This window comes from Nothobranchius furzeri, chromosome 19 (genome assembly GCF_043380555.1).
Source record: "Nothobranchius furzeri strain GRZ-AD chromosome 19, NfurGRZ-RIMD1, whole genome shotgun sequence".
NCBI classification, from domain to species: Eukaryota; Metazoa; Chordata; class Actinopteri; order Cyprinodontiformes; family Nothobranchiidae; genus Nothobranchius; species Nothobranchius furzeri.
Genome location: NC_091759.1, coordinates 20,778,785 through 20,804,056, shown reverse-complemented (window position 1 = coordinate 20,804,056; position 25,272 = coordinate 20,778,785). Strand labels below are relative to the sequence as shown.

General features: G+C 45.1%; 1 protein-coding gene across 1 annotated transcript; it reads right to left on the bottom strand.

Annotated features, from left to right (window-relative positions):
• Positions 1-1,155: 1,155 nt before the first annotated feature.
• Positions 1,156-21,801, bottom strand: fbxl2 (F-box and leucine-rich repeat protein 2). Its single transcript, XM_054745288.2, has 14 exons — positions 21,553-21,801; positions 17,502-17,563; positions 8,963-9,017; positions 8,335-8,409; positions 8,010-8,104; positions 7,272-7,436; positions 5,941-6,067; positions 4,191-4,265; positions 3,971-4,101; positions 2,078-2,138; positions 1,942-1,986; positions 1,752-1,808; positions 1,466-1,678; positions 1,156-1,334 (listed from the first exon to the last, which is right to left on the bottom strand). Exons 1-14 carry the CDS (start codon positions 21,580-21,582, stop codon positions 1,227-1,229), a joined length of 1,299 nt encoding a protein of 432 aa, XP_054601263.1. The 5' UTR covers positions 21,583-21,801; the 3' UTR covers positions 1,156-1,226.
• Positions 21,802-25,272: the final 3,471 nt, after the last annotated feature.

Below are 25,272 nucleotides of genomic sequence, written 5' to 3'. Positions count from 1 at the left end.
GCTTTGATTGATTTCCTGATACACACGGCAATGGATCCCGACAACGGACTTCACAGTCCACCTTCCTATGGCTATGCCCCAGTTATATCAGTGTATTAAACTATCCAGACTAACTCTGAATAGTGAGTGGGACCGGAAACCTGCCGATGTAAACAGGTTAGTCTGTGGTGCTAACCTAATCTGAAATGTAAACAAAGGCTAAGTGGTCAAGTAGGAGACAGTTCACAGGGCTACTGATGAGACCGGATCAGGGCCTAGAAGTCAACATAACCACACAGTTCACAGGAGACCACCCGTCCCCAAAGCATCTAGTGCCAAAAGACTGCTTTTTGACCCTCAGGGTCTGAATCGTAGGTCCTTGTTTTGTGAAACAGCAACGGTTTTTCTTTTACATACAAAAAAAAAAAAAAAAAAAAAGACGAGCCTTTTTCTGAATAAACAGGCATGGACGATTACAAGAAGCACTGAAAAAAAAAAGGAAAAATAATGTTTTTGTTGGCCCTTCTTACATTTCTGAAGAAGTTGCTGTAGGTGTTTACATCTTTGTTGTTGCAAAACATTCTCTGTACAAACAGAACCAAAATATCAACAGAAATGTTGTTTTGTGGGGTTTTTTTTCCTCCAGATGAACAAATATGTTACAAGTCCTGTTTGTCTGCAGAGCAGAGCTGGCGTTGCCAAAGCGCCACGGCCCTGTTTTATCTTTCTCCGAGCTCGGAGTCTATTGGTCAAAGCAGAATGAGTCACAGAATGGTCACACAGCGGTGTCGCGTGATTGGCCGAGATGAAACTCCACGGAGCTGTCGTCCATCATGATGCTATCATCTTTTTTTTTGTTTTAAAACAGTTCATACTAGTTCAGCTGTTCGGTTTTAGTCTTTTACACCCAAAGGTGGGTCATCAGAGGCATGTGGGGGGGCAGCTATGGAGCGGACAATCTGTTTTGTTTTGAGAGGAAGAAAGAAAGAACAAGACGGAAAGATAAAAAGAAATAAAGTCCATCCATTTGTGTCTCTTTCCTCAAACCTCCCTGCAGCTCAAACCCGATCTGCTGCAGCAAGAAGAGGGAGAGAGGGTCGGTTTGAACTGATCAAGAATCAGTGATCAGGAGCAGTGAGCGGGTCCAGCCCATCCTCTCTCCTACACACACCCCCCCCCCCCCCCCCCGGATCAGATCAGAGCAGCAGGACCTGTAAACAGAGGTGCCCCCCCCTGGCCCTCCACTGTCAGAGGATGATGCAGCAGCGGCACAAACGCTGGCCACCTCCATGTACAGAGGGAGGGGGTGTTACCGGCGCAAAGTATGCATGCACCTTGATCTCTGGCAGCTGTGCCTGTGGAGGACAAAAGAAATTACAGAAATGATAAAAGCTCATTTTGAATTTCTCTGCAGATTTCTCATATTCACCTTTGATCACTGGAGAATCAAACAACTGGGTCTTTTTTTTCCACTCCGCCCACTTACCCTGATGCGTTTGATGCCGGCCCTGGTGACCTGCTGACAGTCGTAGAGCTCGATGCGCTCCAGGCGGTGGCAGTTCTTCAGGTGCTCCAGGGTAACGTCGGTGATCAGGGGGCAGTTGTCCAGCTCCACCACAGTGAGGCGCTCCTGCCCGCAGGTGCTGCTGCTCAGAGCTCTGATGCCATCATCAGTGATCAGCTCGCAGTGAGACAGGGACTGACCAGAAAGACAGGTTTAGGACAGACAAGCGTGCAGCACAAACACAGACCCTGCAGGCGTAAATGTTTACCAGCGCTTGCAGCCGAGGGCAGTGGATCGACAGCTGAACCAAGGTGTTGTCTGTCACCTGCGGAGAGCACAAGCTCAATAAGTAAACTGTTCTCACAAGTCTGGGGAGAGACGTCTCTGTGAGGAGTTACGTGTTGCTAATAAATGCCGTCACAGACTCTCATAAAAGGCAGAGCTACAAGCTAGCTTACCAATATACATTCTTCTAAGTCCATTTTTTCAAGCTCGTGACAGTTCTGTGAAGACAAACAGTCGGTGTTTGTAGAAAAGAAATAATTGAATTTCAGGTGAAAGCGTTTTTGGGCTGGAAAACAGAATGAGGCTTACTCTGGCGAGAACCGTGAACCCGGCGTCTGTAACATGGGAGCATCGCGCAGCTTCAAGGATCCTAAGAGCACAGGCAAGAGAACCATGGAGAAAATGTCATCAGCTCCAGGATGGATGCAAAAACCGAAAGCTGTGTTCCCTATCAGGGCTTCTTTTGTTTGTGTGTGTGTGTGTGTGTGTGTGTGTGTGTGTGTGTGTGTGTGTGTGTGTGCGTGTGTGCGTGTGTGCGTGTGTGCGTGTGTGTGAGTGCATGTATGAGAGTACCGTAAATCCTCTAATACAGGCCTGGGTCTGTATTTGACTCAAGCTCATCAAGTTCCAGGCCTTTATTGGAAGGAGGACCAGTATTAGAGGCAGGCCTCAATTTCTATTTAAGCAAAATGAACTAATGGTTCGCTGGAGTTTTTGACGATTAAAATTGCGCCCACATTTTCAAAGTTAAACACATTACTTTTAATAACGGTAGTTTCTGCTTCAGTCCTCTCCCCCCTCCCCCTGCGCAGCGGCCGCAAACTCACTGATGCGCCTGCAGCCTCTCAGAGTTCCTGCTGCTCTAAACATTAAAATAATTATTTCATTTTCTGTTCCTCACTTCTGATTACCTTCAGTGGTGTCTGTTTGTTGCAACCACCAGGTACAAAAACTAACTTGTTTTTATTTGACTATTTTTCTGTCCTGCCTGTTTATTATCTTCCTGCATCTCCTCTCAATCCTAAAGAAAAACTGCTACCTGGGTTCATATATATTCACCTTATGAGTTACCTTTGAACTGCAGTTCTAAAAGATCTACCGACCGCAAAAACAGCAGAGTGCCGCTGCTCGCCGGCCACATCAGTTAGGTGCGTCACCGGAGGACAAAACAGGTGATACGCCCCGCTCCACAGCAGCGAAACGCATCAGGCACAAATAAAAGAATAAAAGACAGAAAACATAAAAGGAAATGAGCCGACATGAACGATCGCGTGTTAAATTAGTTTTTGAGGTGGCGACACCTGATTTGATGTTACTGTGGCCGTGCTCAGGATGCAGATGTCTGGAGCGCGTCAACAATCAGAGCTTTGCATTTGCAAGCTGGTTAAGGTTAGGATGGGGTGAGGGGAAGGTTAAATTGCAAGAGGGTAAACGTCACAGTTTGGTTAAATGTCCGTTTTACGGCAGGTGTCAGTACCGACGCTCTGGCACGGTTAGTTACCCTCGTGGTCTATCACTGGCAAATCAAAAGTGAGATGGATGACACAACCGCCCCCCATACTTGCTTGTTACCACATTCCACCCAGCCACAATAAAAAAACGGCTATTATTCACCTCCGCCGACTCCGACACCGGCCAAAATATGATACCCGGCAGTTAATTAAATACAGGCTAATATTAGAGGATTTACGATATATATATATATATTTGTGCATGCGGTTTTGTGCATGTGTGTGCGCATGAATGTGTGCGTGTATGTGTGCCTGTGCCTATGTGTGTGTGTGTGTGTGTGTGTGCGTGTGTGCGCGCATGTATGTGTGAGCATGTGCGTGTGAGTGCATGTATGTATATGCGTGTGGTTGCATGCATGTGTGTGTGCGCATGCATATGTGTGCATTAATGTGAGTGTGTGTTTATGCACGCGTGCGTATATGTGTGTGCATGTGTGTGAGTGTGTGTGTGCACACATAAGTGTTTATGCATGTGTGACTGTGTCTATGTGTGTGTGTCTGCGCGCGCATATGTGTGCATATGCGAGTGTGTATTTAAGCACGTGTGTGCATGTGTGCATGCATGTGTGAGTGTGTCTTTGTGTGCACGCATATGTGTGCATGTGTGTGTGTTTATGCATGTGTGACTGTGCCTATGTGTGCACGTGTGTGCATGTGTGTGTGCGTGTGTGTGTGTGTGTGTGTGTCTTACTTGAGTAAAGGGCAGTTAAGTCCCAGTGCAGTGAGAGAGGCATCAGTGATGTTGCTGCAGCCGGACACGCAGATGATCTGCAGCTTGTGGCATCCCCGACACAAACTGACCAGACCATCATCAGTTATTTGCTGGTTGCAAAAAAATATAAAATGAAAACACACAAAAATACAACTCCCTCTCCCTCTCCTGAAATTCCACAATCAAATGTGTGTCTTACTGTGCAAGACTGGATGTTGATGGTGGTGAGTTCAGGGCAGTGCTTCTGTAGGTGCTTCAGGGCTCCATCATCTAGCTGGGGGGGGGGGGGGGGGGTGAAAGATTTTTATTGACTAAGATATGATTTTTAAATGAAATTAAAGAGTAAAACAGTCAAATAAAGTCTAAATTATTCTCCTACAACTCTGAGAAATCTGGATTAAACAGTAAATCAGCACAAGATAAGTGGAAATGTACATTTCCCTTCAGTTTGACTTCAGGATACTTGTGTTTGTTTATGTTTATGTTTATTCATTTATCAGACGCTTTTATCCAAAGCGACTTACAATTTATAACCTATACGGCATGTTGTGATCAATGTTTGTATACAATGGAATGATAAAACATCCTGTTCTTAATGACTGGATCCTGACCCATCCATCAAACTGCTCCTCTGACTGTCCCTGCCCCCGCGCACGTACCTCTCTATGTGCATAGATCACGTGTTCCATTCTATTTTATTTATAAAGCACATTTCTACACGGCCGAGGCCAACCAAAGAGCTGTACGGTAAAAGAGCATAAAATCAACACACGGGAAGAAGTAATAAAAAGTAGTACCGTAACTATTATAAAAACAAAAAACAAAACAAAAAACATCGTAAAATGCCAGCTAGGCTGAAGTAAAAGCCAAGGAATAAAAATGAGCCTTCAGGCTTGATTTAAAATTTGAGAGAGAGAGAGGGGGCCATTCTCACTATTAGGGGGAGTTGGTTCCAGAGACGAGGCGCACAGATTGAGAAAGCTTGTTCTCCTCGAGTCCTCACCCGAACACTTGGGACCTGTAACAGGCGGTGGTCTGCTGATCGAAGAATTCGACCAGGTACATAAGGCTGAACCAGCTGAGTCAAGTAGAGAGGCGCATAAAGATAGAGCGACTTAAAAACAAGAAGTAAAATTTTATACTGGATGCGGTAGCGCACCGGGAGCCAGTGCAGCTGGGTCAGAACAGGAGTAATGTGCTCCCTCCTTCTGGTGTACGTCAAAAGGCGGGCCACCACATTCTGCACCAGCTGTAGGCGCGCAACTGAGGAAGATGTGGATCCATAAAAAAGGGAATTTGCATAATCCAAGCGAGAGAGAGATCACAAATGCATGGATCACTGTGTGCAGGTCACATCTAGTCAGGATGGACTTCATCTTTGATAGCCGGTGAAGCTGGAAAAAGCAGCATCTAACCACCTGGCTAATGTGGGAGTCCATCCGCAGCTCTGGGTCTAAAACCACCCCCAGGTTAGTGCTGGTTGGGTTCACTAAGCTGGTCAGGAAAGGACTGGCAGTAAATGAGTTAAGGCATAAAATCTAGGCAAGAATCTCAACGAGTAAAATTAAACCAGAATTTCTAGAAGATCAACATTTTACTGAGTCTCTTTCTTCTCATATGAAGCAGGAAATAATCAAATTAGAGAATTGTAGGGATTAAAGCTTAATTCAACAAAACAGGAAGCTTTTTAGGTCCTGAAGCTTAAAGTAGTGTACTAACTGAACATTTTGTAAGGAAAGTCTCCAAAACGTTATCTTTACCAGTAGTGTGTAAATGTGGCCCTCAAGGGCCACCATCCTGCTTCAACACACCTGATTTTAATCAGTAGGTGATTAACAGGCTTCTGTGGAACTTGATGACATCCTGAACGGGTAATTCAGCTAGTGAATCAGGTGTGCTGGAGCAGGGAAGCAACCAAAACATCAAGCCAGACTTCCTAGAGCGTTTACCTGCGTGCAGCCTCGGAGGAACAGCGCTCGTAAACCGGTGCAGCCTCTGGCTAAGGCCTCGATGCCGTCACGCGTGATCTGATCACACCAAGACAGGTTCAACATCTCCAGCATCCTGCAGCCGTCGCTGAACATTGTAGGAGACAACGCGGAGTTAGGTGTGTAGGGACTAGGGTCGTCACGGTGTGAAAATGTAACCTCACGGTTATTGTGACCAAAATTATTACGGTTTTCGGTATTATCGCGGTATTTTTTTAAACGCGTTACATTTTCAGACAACTACATAAACCCTGTATATCAGGAAAATATTGTCCTCAGTTTGTGTCTAAATTTTGCCTAAAATGTGTTATTTTGTAATTATGTTGTTTATTTGTTTACATTTTTCCCCTTTAGTCTTTAAAATACAATATTTGCCCATAACTTCTTATTTTTGTCTGTTTGATGTCATCATTTTAATAATATTAGATCAGATGATAGTACTCAAGTAGCCTTCTAATCAGATACTTTTTTACTCTTACTTGAGTAATAAACCCTATATCAGGAAAGTATTGTCCTCGGTTTGTGTCCTTCCAGTGAGCTTTGCAGATGTGGGAAAGTGTCATCAGGCAGTAATCGTTGTTAAATTCATAATTATTCTCGGAGAGAGACCAACTCTGATCTGCCCCTGGGAGCCCCGTAATGCATAGCGTCATTTCAACATGGCGGTATCCGCGACACGGTTTATATGCAGGTAGCGGCGCTGCGGCTGCTTTATATAGCGACTCGTTGCATTCTCCCTCAACCCAAATCCTCGGATCACGCATTTTAGCTAAAACGCTAACGTTAGCTTGCCTTGCGTTGACTGTAGAGTTGTGGGTGATGGTCACGCAGATGTGTCATGAGATTTGAAGCGTTGCTGCCTTTCACAGACACTTTTTCTGCACGTGCTGCAAACAGGATAGCCGTCTTCTATCAGCTGTCCCTCGGCATTCTCCAAATATCCAAAACATGCCCGTACTTCCCACTTTGTCTTCTTTGAGGGATAATAAATGTCCTGAGTGCTGCCGTCTCCTCCTTTGGCCATTATTTCAGCTTTACCTTCAGTAAAGTGTTGGCTGTAAACAACAAAGCGCGCATGTGCCGCCGGCAACTTCAGCAGATGATACGGTGGCTGGTAAGGGTCACCGCGCCTACACCGCAGCCACGGTAATCCACCGAGATAATATAGTTTTAAAAAACACGACGGTTATTATTATCGTCAACTTTTTTACCGGGGTTTACCGCTACACCGGTTACCGTGACAACCCGAGTAGCGACTTAACGAAGAAGGGAACTGTGTTTCGTAGCTGTACCTGAGGGCCTTGAGGGAGTGATTGCTGATGGACACACAGGAAGTGAGATCCAACTGTTTGAGCTTGGAGCAGAACTTGCTGAGGCTGAGGCAGGTGCTGTCTGTGATCTTTGTGCAGCCGTTCAGGTTCAAGACCTCAATGTTCCTGCAGTTCTGAGCAAAGGTCCTGGGAAACAGACACAAGAGTCGCTTCACTGAATGTTTTATGTTTTAAAGTTATATTCACGTCTGTTAGGAACCTTCTTCTACATGTTCGACCAACGCTTCCACTCTCTCCTGTACTTCTTTAGGATTAACATACATCTTCTAGTCCTTTTAAGGAGGTACAAAGCATGGATGTAATTTTCAGTTTAAAAGTGGGGGGGACACGGGGGGGGGGGGTATCTTTACAGTATGTTCTAATGGGAAACAGGCTTCAACACAAACGGTTGATTTCTGCTTGGTCCTAGAGCTCAACCAGTGTCAATTTAAATAGCGTAATATTGTTTTTGGATGGTAAAAAGTGCAGGGGTCAAACCTTGACTTTGGAAAATGTGGGGGGGGACATGTCCCCCCTGTCCCCCCCAAAAAAATTACGTCCATGGTACAAAGTAAACTGTGTTTAAAAGAGAGTTCCACTGAGAATAAAGAAGCAGAAGCTGCTTAAAACTTCAAACATAATCACCCAGAGACAAAAACAATGAGTAAACCAACAGGATGAGTTCTGGTCACCAAATCATCAAATGTCAGAGAATCTCACTTCATAGAGGCATCTCCAACGCTCAGGCAGCCCCTGAGGCTGAGCTGCCTCAGGAAGCCTCCACAACGCTTCGAAATGTTCTCCACCACCCGCCCCTGAAAGAGAGAGAGAGAGAGAGAGAGAGAGAGAGAGAGAGAGAGAGAGAGAGAGAGAGAGAGAGAGAGAGAGAGAGAGAGAGAGAGAGAGAGAGAGAGATGACTTGGCCGGAGGATCAGCTGAGACGTCACAGCTGACACCAAAGCCTAGTGACCCAGCGCTAAGCCCCGGGCAGGGTAATGCTACTCAACAAGCTCCAGCAGCGATATGCTGCAAACACACCGCTCACCTCGATGTCTGTCTGGAAGTTAAAAAGGTCGATCTTCTGCCAGTTGCTGCCATCTAGAGCCAGGACGTTCCACGCCTGGGAAAAGGAAGTTTGGAGAAACAGGAGCGGGGTCAGAGAGACGTGGGAGAGTTAGCGGGCTGACCGCTGCTTACGAAGGGAAATCAATGCCCTTAAAATGGGTCTCTTCCTCCCCGGTGTGCCTATTTGGTATTTTAGCAAAAAGGGAATTAGGGAATTTCCTAATTCAGGGTCTAAAATGCTTAAAGGTGGAGAAAATCCTGACAATCGTGAATCAGCCCCAGTACCAATAATCCAAAATCTCATTTAGATAAAGAAGAACGTTTCTGGTTATAAATACTACTGCATGACGGGATTTTCAAGATGCTGTCATCTCAAGAATGTCGTCAAGCATGATTACAGTAAAGCATTCTTAGCCTGGTCAAATAAACAAACACCAATGACCAAAAAATCTCCTTAAAGCAGGACAGACTGCATGAAGCCAGCAGAGGGCACTTAATTACAAAAAAATCTAAATAATGTTTATTTACTCACAGGAATTATGACCATTTTGATACTAAATTCTATTAAAGCTGCATGAATTATGATTCATTTAAAGGGAGGAGCTTACCTTGGACACCTGTGCACACCTGCAGAGTGTAACCACATCTAGGTAGGAGAATATTCTAGAAAAAGACAAGAAAGAATGGGTGTGTTTAAATAAACATGGTTTAAATTTATTTCTTCAGTGTTGTTGGCAGTGACGGCTAGTCCAAAGAGGGCACTGCCTTCCCTGGTTGCTAGGGAGAACTGGAGGATATTTTAGCCAATCAGAATCACTGAATTTGTCATCTCAGGGGCCCTGGCCTTTAGCTCGCTAACATGCATGCTAGAAGTTTGTGGATCTCATTTCCTCTCTTGCTCTCTCATTCACTGTTAATTTAGATAAAGCTGAAATCATACCTGCTGCCATTTCAGTAAAATGTGTTTATGTACAATTTTTATGATCATTCTTCGTGTTTTAAGGTGCAGGAGCGGCTCACATGAGCGCTGGCTGAGCCACAAAGGGCCACGCGCCGACCGCTACTGGGTCAGCTCAATCCATTAATCTGACAATGAGGAATCTCTGGCACTCACAGCCCAGGCCACGGAAACCACACACACACACACACACACACACACCCTAAAACAATAGACTTCTATATGAAGAATGTGAAGAATCTATAAATCACGTTTCTTTTAGAATGCCCATTAAGCTGAATTCTAGAGCGATGCTGGAATCTGAATGTCCCTGGTTATTGTCTCCTTTACATTATAAAAAACAGTGTGTGTGCGTGTGCGTGTGTGTGTGTGTGTGTGTGTGTGTGTGTGTTAGACGTGGGCATGTTGGGACATGCCCGTGTTATAGCCAGTGTACAAACCCTGGATGTAACACTTTAATTTAATGTTTGGTTGCTCAACCTTTTGATTCCTGAAACTCTCAATGAGACATTCCACACCTGTCCACAGGTATGTTCCAGCTGTCTCAGGTCTGAAGAATTTCTTCTCCAGGTGTTTCCGATCCATCGACAGATGTTCTAAAGGATCTGGATCAGAGCTCGTAGTTCAGAAGTGTTTGGTTCTGATCCGTTATCCTGCTGGAGGACCCATACAACCCATACAACGTTTTTGCTACTGATGGTCCGATATTTTTTTGGACCAGATAAAAGACACTCTGGACCAGATGCAGCAGAGCAGCCCAATCGCTGATGCAACTGGGCACCAACCTGCAGCTTTGTCTCACCTGTCCAAAGGACGTTCTCCCAGAACTTTGCAGCTCATCAACAAGCATTTGGATAAAACCCAGTCTCTCTTTATGTGATTCGCTTCCAGCAGCGATTTCCTCCTTGGTCGTCTTCTTTTATGTCCACTTTGGCTCAAACAGCTATGGAGGACGCAATCTGACACTGATGCAGCTTGACCTTGGAGTTGACCTCTACTGTACTTGGAAGTTTTTCTTGTCTAATATTATAATTAATGTAATCAATTTTCTGCCACGTTTCCTCTTGCAGCCATGTCCAGGTAGGTCTTCTACAGCCCTTAGACCATAAGATGCTGTTGTAAGAGGAACATCAAGAGGGTTGGAGATAATCCTCTAGGCCTCGGCTGCTTGGAGATGGTCCTCTAGGCTTCGGCTGCTTGGAGATGGTCCTCTGGGCCTCGGCTGCTTGGAGATGGTCCTCTAGGCTTCGGCTGCTTGGAGATGGTCCTCTAGGCTTCGGCTGCTTGGAGATGGTTCTCTAGGCTTCGGCTGCTTGGAGATGGTTCTCTAGGCTTCGGCTGCTTGGAGATGGTTCTCTAGGTTTCGGCTGCTTGGAGAATGTCCTCTAGGCTTCGGCTGCTTGGAGATGGTCCTCTAGGCTTCGGCTGCTTGGAGATGGTCCTCTAGGCTTCGGCTGCTCGGAGAATGTCCTCTAGGCTTCGGCTGCTTGGAGATGGTCCTCTAGGCTTCGGCTGCTTGGAGATGGTTCTCTAGGTTTCGGCTGCTTGGAGATGGTTCTCTAGGCTTCGGCTGCTTGGAGAATGTCCTCTAGGCTTCGGCTGCTTGGAGATGGTCCTCTAGGCTTCGGCTGCTTGGAGATGGTCCTCTAGGCTTCGGCTGCTTGGAGAATGTCCTCTAGGCTTCGGCTGCTTGGAGATGGTCCTCTAGGCTTCGGCTGCTTGGAGATGGTCCTCTAGGCCTCGGCTGCTTGGAGATGGTCCTCTAGGCTTCGGTTGCTTGGAGATGGTCCTCCAGGCTTCGGCTGCTTGGAGATGGTCCTCTAGGCTTCGGCTGCTTGGAGATGGTTCTCTAGGTTTCGGCTGCTTGGAGATGGTTCTCTAGGCTTCGGCTGCTTGGAGAATGTCCTCTAGGCCTCGGCTGCTTGGAGATGGTCCTCTAAGCTTCGGCTGCTTGGAGAATATCCTCTAGGCCTCGGCTGCTTGGAGATGGTCCTCTAGGCTTCGGTTGCTTGGAGATGGTCCTCTAGGCTTCGGCTGCTTGGAGATGGTCCTCTAGGCTTCGGCTGCTTGGAGATGGTCCTCTAGGCTTCGGCTGCTTGGAGATGGTCCTCTAGGCCTCGGCTGCTTGGAGATGGTCCTCTAGGCTTCGGCTGCTTGGAGATGGTCCTCTGGGCCTCGGCTGCTTGGAGATGGTCCTCTAGGCTTCGGCTGCTTGGAGATGGTCCTCTAGGCTTCGGCTGCTTGGAGATGGTCCTCTAGGCTTCGGCTGCTTGGAGATGGTCCTCTAGGCTTCGGCTGCTTGGAGATGGTTCTCTAGGCTTCGGCTGCTTGGAGATGGTTCTCTAGGCTTCGGCTGCTTGGAGATGGTTCTCTAGGTTTCGGCTGCTTGGAGAATGTCCTCTAGGCTTCGGCTGCTTGGAGATGGTCCTCTAGGCTTCGGCTGCTTGGAGATGGTCCTCTAGGCTTCGGCTGCTTGGAGAATGTCCTCTAGGCTTCGGCTGCTTGGAGATGGTCCTCTAGGCTTCGGCTGCTTGGAGATGGTTCTCTAGGTTTCGGCTGCTTGGAGATGGTTCTCTAGGCTTCGGCTGCTTGGAGAATGTCCTCTAGGCTTCGGCTGCTTGGAGATGGTCCTCTAGGCTTCGGCTGCTTGGAGATGGTCCTCTAGGCTTCGGCTGCTTGGAGAATGTCCTCTAGGCTTCGGCTGCTTGGAGATGGTCCTCTAGGCTTCGGCTGCTTGGAGATGGTCCTCTAGGCCTCGGCTGCTTGGAGATGGTCCTCTAGGCTTCGGCTGCTTGGAGATGGTCCTCCAGGCTTCGGCTGCTTGGAGATGGTCCTCTAGGCTTCGGCTGCTTGGAGATGGTTCTCTAGGTTTCGGCTGCTTGGAGATGGTTCTCTAGGCTTCGGCTGCTTGGAGAATGTCCTCTAGGCCTCGGCTGCTTGGAGATGGTCCTCTAAGCTTCGGCTGCTTGGAGAATATCCTCTAGGCCTCGGCTGCTTGGAGATGGTCCTCTAGGCTTCGGTTGCTTGGAGATGGTCCTCTAGGCTTCGGCTGCTTGGAGATGGTCCTCTAGGCTTCGGCTGCTTGGAGATGGTCCTCTAGGCTTCGGCTGCTTGGAGATGGTCCTCTAGGCTTCGGCTGCTTGGAGATGGTCCTCTAGGCTTCGGCTGCTTGGAGATGGTCCTCTAGGCTTCGGCTGCTTGGAGATGGTCCTCTCGGCTTCGGCTGCTTGGAGATGGTCCTCTCAGCTTCGGCTGCTTGGAGATGGTCCCCTTAGGCTTCGGCTGCTTGGAGATGGTCCTCTAGGCCTCGGCTGCTTGGAGATGGTCCTCTAGGCTTCGGCTGCTTGGAGATGGTCCTCTAGGCTTCGGCTGCTTGGAGATGGTCCTCTAGGCTTCGGCTGCTTGGAGATGGTCCTCTAGGCCTCGGCTGCTTGGAGATGGTCCTCTAGGCTTCGGCTGCTTGGAGATGGTCCTCTAGGCTTCGGCTGCTTGGAGATGGTCCTCTAGGCTTCGGCTGCTTGGAGATGGTCCTCTAGGCTTCGGCTGCTTGGAGATGGTCCTCTAGGCTTCAGCGCCCCGGAAATGGCCTTCTAGCTTTCAGCTAGCTGGGGACGGTCCTCTAGCCTTAGCTGCGTCGAGAGGGTCATGGGTTTTGTTTAATCTCCTGAGACAACTTTGTCAGTAGCTTCCTGTGGTCGGTGTTCAGTGGGTTACACACCCTGATACTAAACAGCCCATGTGACTACCTTTCAGCCTTTAACCAGGCTGGAGACACCTGGATGCTGACTACAGAACACCCTGGCATTTCTTCACATCTTTTCCAGGGACACTGTGAGTTTTTTTCATTTTGACTTTTGTCAGTTTTTGGTTATTTCAGTGACCATTTTGGGTTTTTCTCTCTTCAACAGAACATTATCAACAGTTTAATCAACATCTGATTACTAAAACAATGTTAGAGCAGCAGATTCACACCGTCAGGCCGAGCAGCTGAACAATCCTTCCCATCGATCTCTCTTCTAATAACTGGTTAATGGCGACAGCGCCCATCATCGACCCAGCGTCTGCTTTAACCAAAAGCAACTCGACTTTCCATTAACCGAGCTTTTACAGCCTCTGGTTTTGGTTACTCACACTCACAGGAAAGCAATCCTTCAGTCTGACTGAACGTTTCTGACGTTCAGAACTACAGACAAGGACGCAACAATCGAACGAAGCAAAGGAAAGCCCTAACAGAGGTGCGGCTTTATCTAGCCATTTAATTTTGTTGCATCGTTACACACAAGACGGCGTAAACTCAGAGGGGCACGATGGAAGAAAAGCCAGCTGATTGTTCAGTGAAATTCTGCCTGGTTTCCAGTTTTTTCCCCCTTTTTTTAGACAGGATTTTTAAGCCTGTCCTGCTTAATGACAAAATGTACACCGAGCCCCTCAAGCGTGGCCAGATAAGAGCGAGTCGACTCTCACCACGCTGTCTGAGACCGGTTGCCATGGCAACACCTCAGACATAAATTTGGGTGTTGTCGGTCAGAGAGAGCGCTGAGTCAGCACTTCTGCACAGCATGGCGGAGGAGGAGAAAGGCGGGGGGCGTCGAACCACTCCGAACTCCCTTGCCACCACGGCGCCGTCAGATGAGCTTCTCCTGTTTTTCACAGTTTATGCCCGCCGTGGCTCTGGCCCAGATAGCAGCTGTTTGTGATGCACCAGCTGACAAGCAGAGGGGCACAAGAACCCTAGCAGGCTCACTCACACTGGTAGATGATGCATAAGCACTGATGCCGATGCGAACATGAATGAATTAACAAATTAAATGGGAAATATTCGTGGGGGCCGCGCCGTTTCCAAAATATTGCGTGTGAACGATACATTCCAGTGATTAAAAACATGAATAACTCAGTGGCGTCCCTCAGCTTTAAGCAGCTAAAACTCCGACTCTCCTCTAATCATCTTCAGTTTGGAAAGTTGCAGTTGCTTATTTGTTAAATGACTGAGCTCCTCTGATCATCAGGTAATTATTTAGGTTCATTTTACCAGAATAATGGTACCCAGCGTCTTTGCTTTTCTTATCTCAGCTATGAAAAAAGTCAAACTTTCTAACTAAATTAGGTTTGATTTTTCCTTCCCTCTTTATCTAGATGTCACAACAACGCAAAATGATTCTGCTACCCCCCAAAGGAGATCAGAACAAGATAATAAAACTCTTAAAGACGGTAAACACGTTTGATTAGATCGGTGGCATTAGCTCAGAGGTTAGTAAGACGACAGCAACAAGTTACACCATCATCACTCTGTGGTATTTAACCAAATCTAATCTCCTCTTTTATACACTCAACAAAAATATAAACGCAACACCTTTGTTTCTGCTCCGATTTCCATGAGATGGACTTAAAGATCTAAAATTCATTCCAGATACACAATATCACCATTTCTCTCAAACATTGTTCACAAATCAGTCTAAATGTGTGATAGTGCTGAGATAATCCATCCCACCTCATAGGTGTGCCACATCAAGATGCTGATCTGACATCATGATTAGTGCACAGGTGTACCTTATACTGCCCACAATAAAAGGCCCCCCCGCCCCCGCCTGGTCTGGATTTTAACCATCACTACCACTGATTGCTAATTCCTGAAAACATTTCTCATGCTCTGCGGGATTCTGTCAATATACACATTTATATGTTTTTATCTTAAAAACCAGCCAAAATTGAAAGTGTTTTAGGTTCTGGTTAGGGTTTGAAGCAAGGGTCTGGGAAGTGGTGGGGGAGAGGGAGTGCAACTGGCAGCAAACTTATTTGGTGAGTAAGGACGTAGCGGTGTCCTGATACATAATGAGACGGGGGTTTCCCCATGTTTGCTGCTTTCCAGATAGATATGGATCCACATCCTGAATTATTTTAGAGTTTAATGCAAGAAAAGCAGCCATACCAGTAGAAATTACACAAAAGCATCAATAAAGCATTTTTAATACTTTAAGCTATTGCTTTAAAACTGGTTTCAGAGATTCTTGCGGTACAAATTTAACCAACTTTACGTGAGAAAGCACTCTGCTGACCAGAAACCCCCACTTAAAGTAACAACAGATAGTTATTTTACTTTAAGCTAGAGCTTTAACATTGACCTTGGTGATTGTTGAGTTAGAAACTTGACCAGTTTCATATTTGACACCACGCTGCTGGCCTCTGCTAACCAAAAACCACACGGGACAGTTTTGTAGAGTGGTTAGGTGTCCTAGGGTGCAGCCTTTACATGCTTTACGGCTGTTAGCTGTAATGCTAGCGGTTAGTATTTTAGTATTTTTCATCTGTCTAGTCCGTTTAGGTACACAAAAATGACATTATTTATAAATCACTATATTTTATTTTGAAAAATGTCTTTATTTTGTTAAATTTACCAGCCTGCATCTTCTGTTTTGGTTTGACTTCCTGCCAGAATTGACGCGACCTACGCTAGCTTGAGGGAGCTAATGGAGGCTACAAAATCACGGACTGAAGGTGACCTGGCTTTGTTGCTACAGGACTTGTAAGTAGTGTTTTTGTCCAAGAGTGCGGATCTATTTACTTTATAGTTTATTTTAGTATTAGTTGGCTCGTGTTGGCATTAGCTTTTTGTTAGCTCTAGCAACAGCAGGCTGCTACAGGGTTGTTTACGACAGTTGTAATTCAGCTTTCAACCAGTAGGAGGGAAAAACGGGGAAACTTATTTAGGGTTGCTTTAAAAGAAGTCATGTTTCATCTGCTGGCCTCCTAATAAATGTAACTGCTGTTGCTGTTTATTTCTTCATTTATTTATTTTCCCATTTGTAAGACACTGGGTTGGTTGTGTTTCCTGTAATTTTATTTTGAAAAGCTACATGAGCTGCTCTGCCAGCCACACTCTTAATTTGATGATACAAGCCAGGTGTGAGGAACACACAGCCTGGATGAAGTGCTGGCAAGCAGACAGCTAATGGACTGAAAACATTTAATCCTTTGCTAAAGAACTAACTAGTAAAAGGACTTAAAGAAGGACAGATGGATTCCCTTTGTGTTTTAAGCAAAACAGCCAACGAGGTATTTATTTGTCTTTATTTTGTTGCACATTATTGTACATGTTTTAATTGTACTATCCTGTATTTAGTTTCACGGTCTAAGAAAGGAGGACAGAAGAGGTCCACAATAAAAGGACGTCCAATAAACCCGTAAAAGAAATCACTTGCGTCTGTGTTGCTTGGAGGGAATCACAATAAATATTTGTTTTACTAAATAGCATTTATTTATAATCTGACTCCAATTGTAATGGATCACAATAAAATTTGAATCTGGATCCGTTGTTGGACTGAACTGACCGCACGTAATTTGATTTAAAGCTTGATCTGCATGCTTTCTGTGACCTAAGATGGCTTCTGATGAGAATCAAAACAATACAAAATTTAAATCTTCATTACTTTTACAACTAACTCCATATTGTTGAGAGTAAACCAGCTGATCAGAGTTATGGGACTTTAGTACACTTCAAGCAAAATTCCTTGTAGTTTCCAAACTTTTTCTACTCAAGATTTCACAAAACAAACAGATCTAGAGACGAGTATTTTAAGCCAACGTGGCCAGTTTGGGGTTGTTTAGCGCTTTTGGAACGATTCATAGTCATTTTAATACAAACTTTAGTGGACCACATGAATGAGATGATGTCTCCCACTATTAAACAAAAACAAGTCCCAGCTAACCCAGAATCCAGGGTTAATAAACAAGATTAAAATCCGTCACAGCGAGCCTTCCTCGCAGCTGATGTTGTGTAACTATCTCACGATGACGCATGAGACAGTAGGTCATGTGTCGCAGGTCCACCAGCACAAGTGCAGTGGTGGTAATGGGTGGACTGGTGGACTCTCTGGAGTACAGATGGAGCAAGAGTGGAGCGCAGCACTGCAGAATTCCCTACCAGCTACGGGAAACTATTTATAGCGTACACACACACACACACACACACACACACACACACACACACACACACACACAAACTAGCATCATTCAAACAGAAACACAGTCAGGAACCTGCAGGTGGGTCACTGTCCCACATGCACACACTTGGAAACATGCGCAAAATATCAGATTTATAGACCGTGTGCAGCTGCTGTGTTCTAAAATATTGGTCTGTAGGTCACACACCTGACCAAAAAAGACGACGACAGTGTGTGTGGTATCAGCCCTACCTGAGGAGAAGCTCTTTGGGGAGCTTTTTGTTTATGGGAGCTTCGTCGCTGTTTGAAAATACCTGCAGACACACAAAAAAAAAAAAAAAGAAGGGGGAAACGATTAGGTTTTTGGGTGAGCTGAAGTGAAATAAAAAGAGAAATCAAAACATTATCGACCGATGGGGGTTGTTTTAGTTCAGTTTTGGCTCAAGCTTGACCCACGTTTTCCATTAAAACCTGAGCTGTCACACCTGTAAGCCAATAAACACACCAAAGCTGCAACTGGCGTCTCGTATCGCCTCCATACCAGCTCAGAAATCGGTTTGCCTGGTCAGCTTGTTGGCATGCTTATCTCAATTAGCCTAGTCTCTGGACGTCTGGCCATCTGCTAAGAGTGACACACACACACACACACACGCGTGCTCTTAGGTGATTCAAGTCAGACCTCTCTGAGTGAAGATCAGAGGCAGAACATTCTCGATCAGGCGGGCTGCATTCAGCCATGAATTTAGATCACAGCAAAACACCTACCACCTCTGTGCTGCTCTGACAAGCGACACACTCGCTTCCTAAAAGAGTCAGCACGCATTTCCAACGAGAGGACACCCCGATGTGTCTCATGCAAGCAGAAAACGCAAGGATACAAAAGGACCAGGATGAGCACAGGTTGATTCTGAAAGAGATGCAACCTCCTTAAAATAGAAGGAGATGGAAGGCAGGATCAAAACGACAGCAGGAGGCAAACAAGAAACGGCACTACAGAGGGTGGGAAATGAGTCTTGATTATTAAAGCAATTAATAAAGTGAAAAAAAAAGAGGCAGGTTGCAGGAGAAAGACTGTATAAATGCAGTCAAAAACACAAGGAGGAATTCTCCTAATGAGACTAAAATCACCACACCAAACCCTTTAAATGCTTAAACACTGGACTGGCGGTCCCCCTATTTAAAAAGAGGGACTGCAGGGCGATCATACACCTGATTCCAAAGGAAGAGGTGGCCCAAGTGGCTGGGGAGGGGCTGCTGCCCCCGCGACCCGACTCCGGATAAGCGGAAGAAAATGGATAGATGGATGTTCAAACACCAGCTAATGAGATAATAACATTTGTGTAGAAGCACAGTCTGAAAATGTATTTCAAAATAAAAGCCGAGGCTGTGAGATTCAGGAAGTCATCGGTTGACAGGAGAGAAAAGATCTAGGAAAACTACAATGAGATTTCTGAATGAGGTGAAAAAACAAAAGAAATGAAAAAAGAAAAAGGTTGTAGGACTTCCTAGAGGAAGTCTGAACACGTATGAAACGTCCAAAAGGACAGGAAAGTCTTCTAAAAGCTTCAGAGATCCCAAAGTTACTCACTTTGGATAAAAAAAGGAAATAATAGAAATGTTTTTTTCTTTGTGTAAGCATCAACATGTCAGGCAAAAGTGAAGCTACAACCTGGTAAAAGGTTTATTTCAACCAGCTGAGGCAACCTGCTGTTATTAAAAACTAAAATGGATTCCCCAGGTGCGTAAGAAACTAGCATCCGCCCTACGGTCAAACACGGCGACAGCAGTATCATGATGTGGGAACAGAGCAGCAGGAACTGCAAGACCAGAAAGAATAAAAACAACATTTCCGAGGGTTTGAGATCTCAGATTCTGCTAAATGTTTTTCCTTCAACAACACAAACCGCCAACAAAACAGAGAAGTGGTTTTAGGAAAGCTCAGTGAAAAGTCCTCAATGGTTTTATAATGAAGGAAAACTAAAATAAAAGTCCAGACTGGCGTTGGAGCTATTTTAAAAGGAAGTTTCGTAATATTTACAGCATTTAAATAAAAAACTCAAAGAAAACAGACAGTCCAAAACCAATGGATGGAAAAACTTCAACCAGACTGAAACACTGAATAAAGAGAAGTGGAGCTGTTAATGGATAACACATTCGCTAATATGTTTCTAAAACCTGAAGTAGTTTACCTGACTCTTAACCCATTTGTCACTCATAAGATTCTCATCAAAATGAGAAAAAGGAACTTGACCTTTTTTTTTTCTTTGTTTAGACAAGAAAATGACTTTACAGTGTGCAGTGCCTTCTAGTTTGGTTTCAGATCATGACTAAGGGAAAATGCAAACTTTTAAATGTTTTTTAAACGTTTCTTCAGACTAACTTGGGTGCACATTCTGCAAAATGGCAGAAGAGCAGGATTCCCCAAACAGGAAGTTACACCCTGCAGTAATATTCCTGTTCCGAGAGGGTGGGGGGTGGATTGGTGCATTAACTTCCTACCATCTGGGTTTTTTTAAACAAAAGAAATAATCAACTACAAAGAAACTAAAGCCCGTTTGGAGCTAAGAACACCCCCCAGAAGTCTCACTCCTAGTTCCACCACAGATTTATCTTCCATCCTTTGGCGATTTGTATGCAAAAAGCCGAGTGGAGAAACACACGAAACACCTTCTGTTCTGATTCACTCACACCAGGCCTGTGAGCACCCGGCTGGGAAAGTCAAGTACCATCAAGTCAAACTATAAAGAATCTCAGCAATGTGTGAATAACATGTCAGGTGAACAGCACATTTGGATGGGGCGATATAAGGCTGGAGCACAATTATAGAAGGAAATGTTGACGGAAAGCACGTTTATTAAACTGCAGGTGTTAAACGGACGGCTTAGTGGTGGAGGGAATGCACACAGATAGTTTGTTTCTTCATGGTTGTGTTTTCTGAGCTGATGCAGCACTCAGATGTAAGATGTAAAAGGGTCATCACTTCAGTTTCCAGAGTTGGACAACGTTGGGCATCATAGCTGCTCATCCAGCAGAGCGTGCTGAGAATATGTAAATACGACTCCGCTCACCCTTAGCCAAGATCAATACTAATCAATCTAGTCTTTCATTAAAAGTGATTGGGATCTATAGCAGAATTTAATGGTATTGTCCATCCCGATGTTCCATTTCTTCATTAACTTCCATGAAATTCTGCTCTGCCAGTTGGGAGTAATTTAAAAGGTCACCTCAAGCATCTTTTTTACGAATTACAAAGTCTGACGAGGGAGGAAAAAAGGTTTTAGGACATAAAAGCGGATGGAAAATGTGCTAACTCTAATAAAATGCTTAAAGCTGATATTATCAGGAGACAGATCTGTTTAGCTGCACTATTTACACAACAGCTGTGGTCACAGTTGACCAGTATCCCTAGAAAAGTAGATTAAATATAAAAATATTCAACCGTAGTTGAAAACAGGGGTGGATGATGTCACGATACTAGATCACGAAAGATTGGAAAGTGGTCCGATCAGCTAAACTAGAAATATCGTAGGATCGTCCTCAACGCAGAACCTTCAGGTTCAACACACCTGCTTTAAATTACAAAATTTCCCCCAACAGGATGTCAACAAGTCAGGCAAAGGCCTGTTTCGTTTTTCTTTTGTATAAAAATAAAAAAACATAGCAAAGGGTTAGCGGTTGTTGAGCTAATGTGAATGTAGCATTCTTTTTTAGGGGGCTAAAACTAATACTTTTGTTAACATTTACTAATAAAATTACTTAATAGTGCATTTAGGATGAGTAATAAATACATTTGGTGAACATAAAACAAAATAAATGTATTACCCTAGACTAATTCAGCGTTTACATTAATGATTGTGGTGCTAAAGTTTAATATCGCGAGATTTGGGGGAAAACTGCTATTTCTTCTTCTATGGTTAAAAAAAGAGGAGGTTTCACCAATCTGTGCGGCACCTGCGCACCCAGGCGGGCGGGTTACTGCGTTATCTGCCCAGAAGAGCTGATTTCCTACTGAATGCTGACAACGTGGAGCCCCCAGACCCCCACCTGAAAGCCTGGAAACTCGGGCGACAGTGGCAGCCTGAAGCCATCCTCGCCCCTGAGATATTGACACCCCCCGCCCCGGCCGCAGCCCTCTCTGTCCCGCAGTCCCCAGCTCCATGTTGTCGTTCTGTTGCAGCAGCAGGACAACAACAGGATTTCGGATTACCCTTGACCAACAAAACACACACTCACACTTATACAAGACTCCCCAGTAGAGACAAACAGTGGAACCGTTGGTGGTCCACTCCCTGCGTGTCATTACCTCGAACCGGCTCTTGGTGATACCGTTCATGTCTGCGGCGGCACGGTTCTGCTAAGCGGAGCCGAACGCCGTTATTGCTTTTGTCGCCGTTTTATTTTTGGAGTGCAGGAGCCGAGCTGAGTGAAGCTGGGTCTTCACACCCTCCTCCTTCCCCTCACCCAGCCGCCAGCGAGGCTCCCGTCTCCGGGGTCAGTCAACGAGGACTGGAGGAGGCGGCGGCGGTGAGGGTGGCGTCGGTTCGGTCCGGAGTGGCCTGCGGTAGCACCGTGAACGCTCGCTGTCTCGGAGAGCAGCGACTCCCCAGCCCGTCTCATCCCAGGGCTAACCAAAATAACAATAATAACATGGACGGTCTATCAAGTGACTTCACTTCCGCCTCTCCCTTAAATCGCTCCAGTGCGACTCAGACGGACCGATAAATCTCCCGAACCGGTCCCAAAACACGAGAAAAACGTCTGTTAAATGCCTCGCTTCATATTTCCAGCTTTGAGCGCTGTTACGTCGGCTGACATGACAGCTTTCTCCTGTTTTGTTTACTTGCTGGGGGAGGGCCTACGTGACGTCATTGCTGCGGGAAAAGCACGCGTGGTCGATTTGTTTTGATTGTGAAGTCTTCAGGAGATTTGGGGGAAACGCGCAAAAACAGCGGGATTGAGCGCAGCCACGGGGGCTAACACGGTCAGAGAACAGCACCGAGACGGAACCGGACACGAACTCGTGTTGGGTTCAGGTTTAAAGCAAGGGAACAGTCGGGTCTGTGGAAAATATGGCAAGCCGTTGTAGCATTTAAGCAAACCGCACCTCTTCAGTTGCTTTGAATAGTAATTATACCGTTCCTTCTAGTAAAAAAAAATGTTATAGCTTTAATAATTACTCAACTTATTAAATTTACTTAAACATTTTCACTTATTTTCTTCCTCTTATGTCACCACAGTGACCTCAACTTCCTTGTAGAATAAATAATAATTACAGTGGATCTTCCTATTGAAAAAAAATAATAAAAATATTAATAAACTAAATCAAATACATTTATAACCCTAAACATAATATATCCGACAGTTGATTGAGCTCCAGGTTTCATAGGTGCATACTTCCAAACCAAGATGAAGATTGTGAATGTCTAAACAGATTTCATTTGCACCATTTTATAAATAAAGCTTGTTGTCATCGTTTTCTACGGGAAACTCACTTTTAACTTACCCACAGTCCCATTGTTACTGGCCTGAATTCGCATTAAAATGCCATCCAGTCAGGTCCATTTTGGCATACCACATTGTTATTTAAAGACCAATTTAACTGAGAAACTGTTATTTTATCCTTGTTAGTTTTGAAATATGGTCAGTCCCTCTGAGTTTACCGTGCAGGCAGAACGGGAAAATAGTCTTCTAACCGATTTCCTGCGTCAGCCACCAATAGAAAATATACTGGATAATGCTCAGGTCAGGAAAAGCCATAAAGATCTCTGTCACACTGAAAATTAGCATTCGTGGACTCGCCCATCTTGGCCCCTGACCAGGAAGGCTTTTGATAATTTAGCATCCAGGAGAGAGCAGAGCATGTCTGGGCAAGTGAAAGCTAACCGTTAGCATTATTAACTCCACCACACAGCAGAACTCCTTCATGCTTGTTTTATTTGTGGAGATAAAGCATCAATGCTGCAGAGCAAACAGAGTGAGTGGTAGAGTTGCATTGCTGGTAGCCAATCAGATGCAAGATGTCCAAATATCAGGAAATAAGACTCCAAATCCTGCCAACTTCTGCTAACCCCCTCCTCTGGCTGTCTTCTTGTTGCTGAAAAAGGAGCGCCAGAGCTTGTTTTCCCACAGAGAATGACTCACATTCCTTTATACGAAAGACCACTAGCCTAGCAAGCTAAATGTGAGTACATAGTCTGGCCACAACTCACTGATGGCTCTCAGTCATGGGGCGGCACCTACGGTTGCCTTTCAAACTGTCTCTGCATGCTAGTGGACAACAACCAACATGGCGTACTCACTGCAATGCATGTCAGTTGATGGGGCGGTCCACCATACTCCACTGAAGAGGACGCAAATACATTTTTTTCTAAATAAACGTAAGTAGCTCCATTTGCTCTTTACTCAAAGAAAAGTCCAAGTCGAAACATTCCAAAGTTGCCATTTCAAACGAGCCATCCCCATCTTGGTTTTGCTCAGTCGCAATAACACCCCGCCCACTAAACAGATAGAGCTCTGTGATTGGCCCACCAAACAGATAGCGCTGTGATTGGCCCACCAAACAGATGGACCGGCACCAGACTGTCCAGGGCTGCGGAGGCTCCAATGGAGCGTGGCTAGGTCAACATGCAGAGCAGACTCATTGGCTTTAGCAACCGACAGTCTAGATTCTAGGCTAATAGATTGCTGCAAATGTGTTGAAAAAAGGAGGAAACTTGGTCTTTAAATTACTTTAAATGTAAAAATGTCCCATAATTTGTCCCATCAAAAAGACATTTAGGATATTTAACATTGTTATAATAACTAAGACAAAATTCTGAAAATGTGAAACAGATTTGACTCTCATTTTTAACAATGGGGTGCCTCAGGGAGGGCTACTGTCACCCGCTCTGTTCAACCTCTACATGGATGATTTGTCACATCAACTCAAGAAATGTAATACTGGATGTATGATTGGTAACAATCTGATTAATCATCTCATGTATGCTGATGACTTGGCCATCATTTCGCCCAGCAGTGCTGGTTTTCAGCAGCTGCTAAACACATGCTCTGAATATGGGCTGAAGTACGATGTGCAGTTTAATGCAAAAAAGAGTGTTGTGCTTATTTATCGAACCAAAGGGGATAAGAATCTTTGTTTCCCAGACTTCTACTTGGTTGACAAGAAGATAAGTGTCAGTGACAAAGCAAAATATTTGGGTCACATCATCACAAATCAGCTCTGTGACGATGACATTTACCGGCAATGTCGCGCTTTGTATGCCCAAGCCAATATTTTGGTCAGGAAATTCCACACGTGTTCTGATTAGATAAAAATCCACCTTTTTAGAACCTACTGCACACCATACTGCACCTTTGTGGTGTAAGTATAGGAAAGCCAGCTTGCATGAGTCAAAGGGGCATTATGGAAGTTTGACAGCCAAAACATGTATAGAAATAATAAATGTCTTCTTCATACATTCTCCTGCAATGCCCTGGTCCTGTAGAATGAGCCCTGGCATTTTTACTGTGATTGCCTGTTTTTCTGTAAAATCACAGAAAAAGAGAGATGCTCGGGTCGAGCAGGCTGCTTCATGCGCGTTCACGCTCAGGCATCGCCCGTAGCATTTGCTATCCGTAGCTTTAGCAGCAGAAAGAGAGGAAGTGCCACTTTGTCGCTGTTCCTAACGCCTAGTGACAAAGCTAGCTACATTTCTGAGGACCCTTAGCTACTTTCTGTAGAACTTTCTTCTAGATATTTCCTGCAAATTAGCAACAAAATAGCCATTTTCACTTCGAACCGTTCTTTGGTTTGACGTTGTTTCAGCTGTCATCAAGGATATAAATGTTACAGACACTGTGAATGTTACTAGAGTGTAGCTCACATTGTAAGATGTCTGACTCCCATGCAGAAGACCCGGGTTTGATTCTGGATGTGAACTTAGTTTATTTAGAGTTTCTTTTTAAATTAATGGTATATTTTTTTACAGTAAGATGCCCAAATTTTTATTTGAGACTCGCCGAACGGCATTGAATTCACAGATAA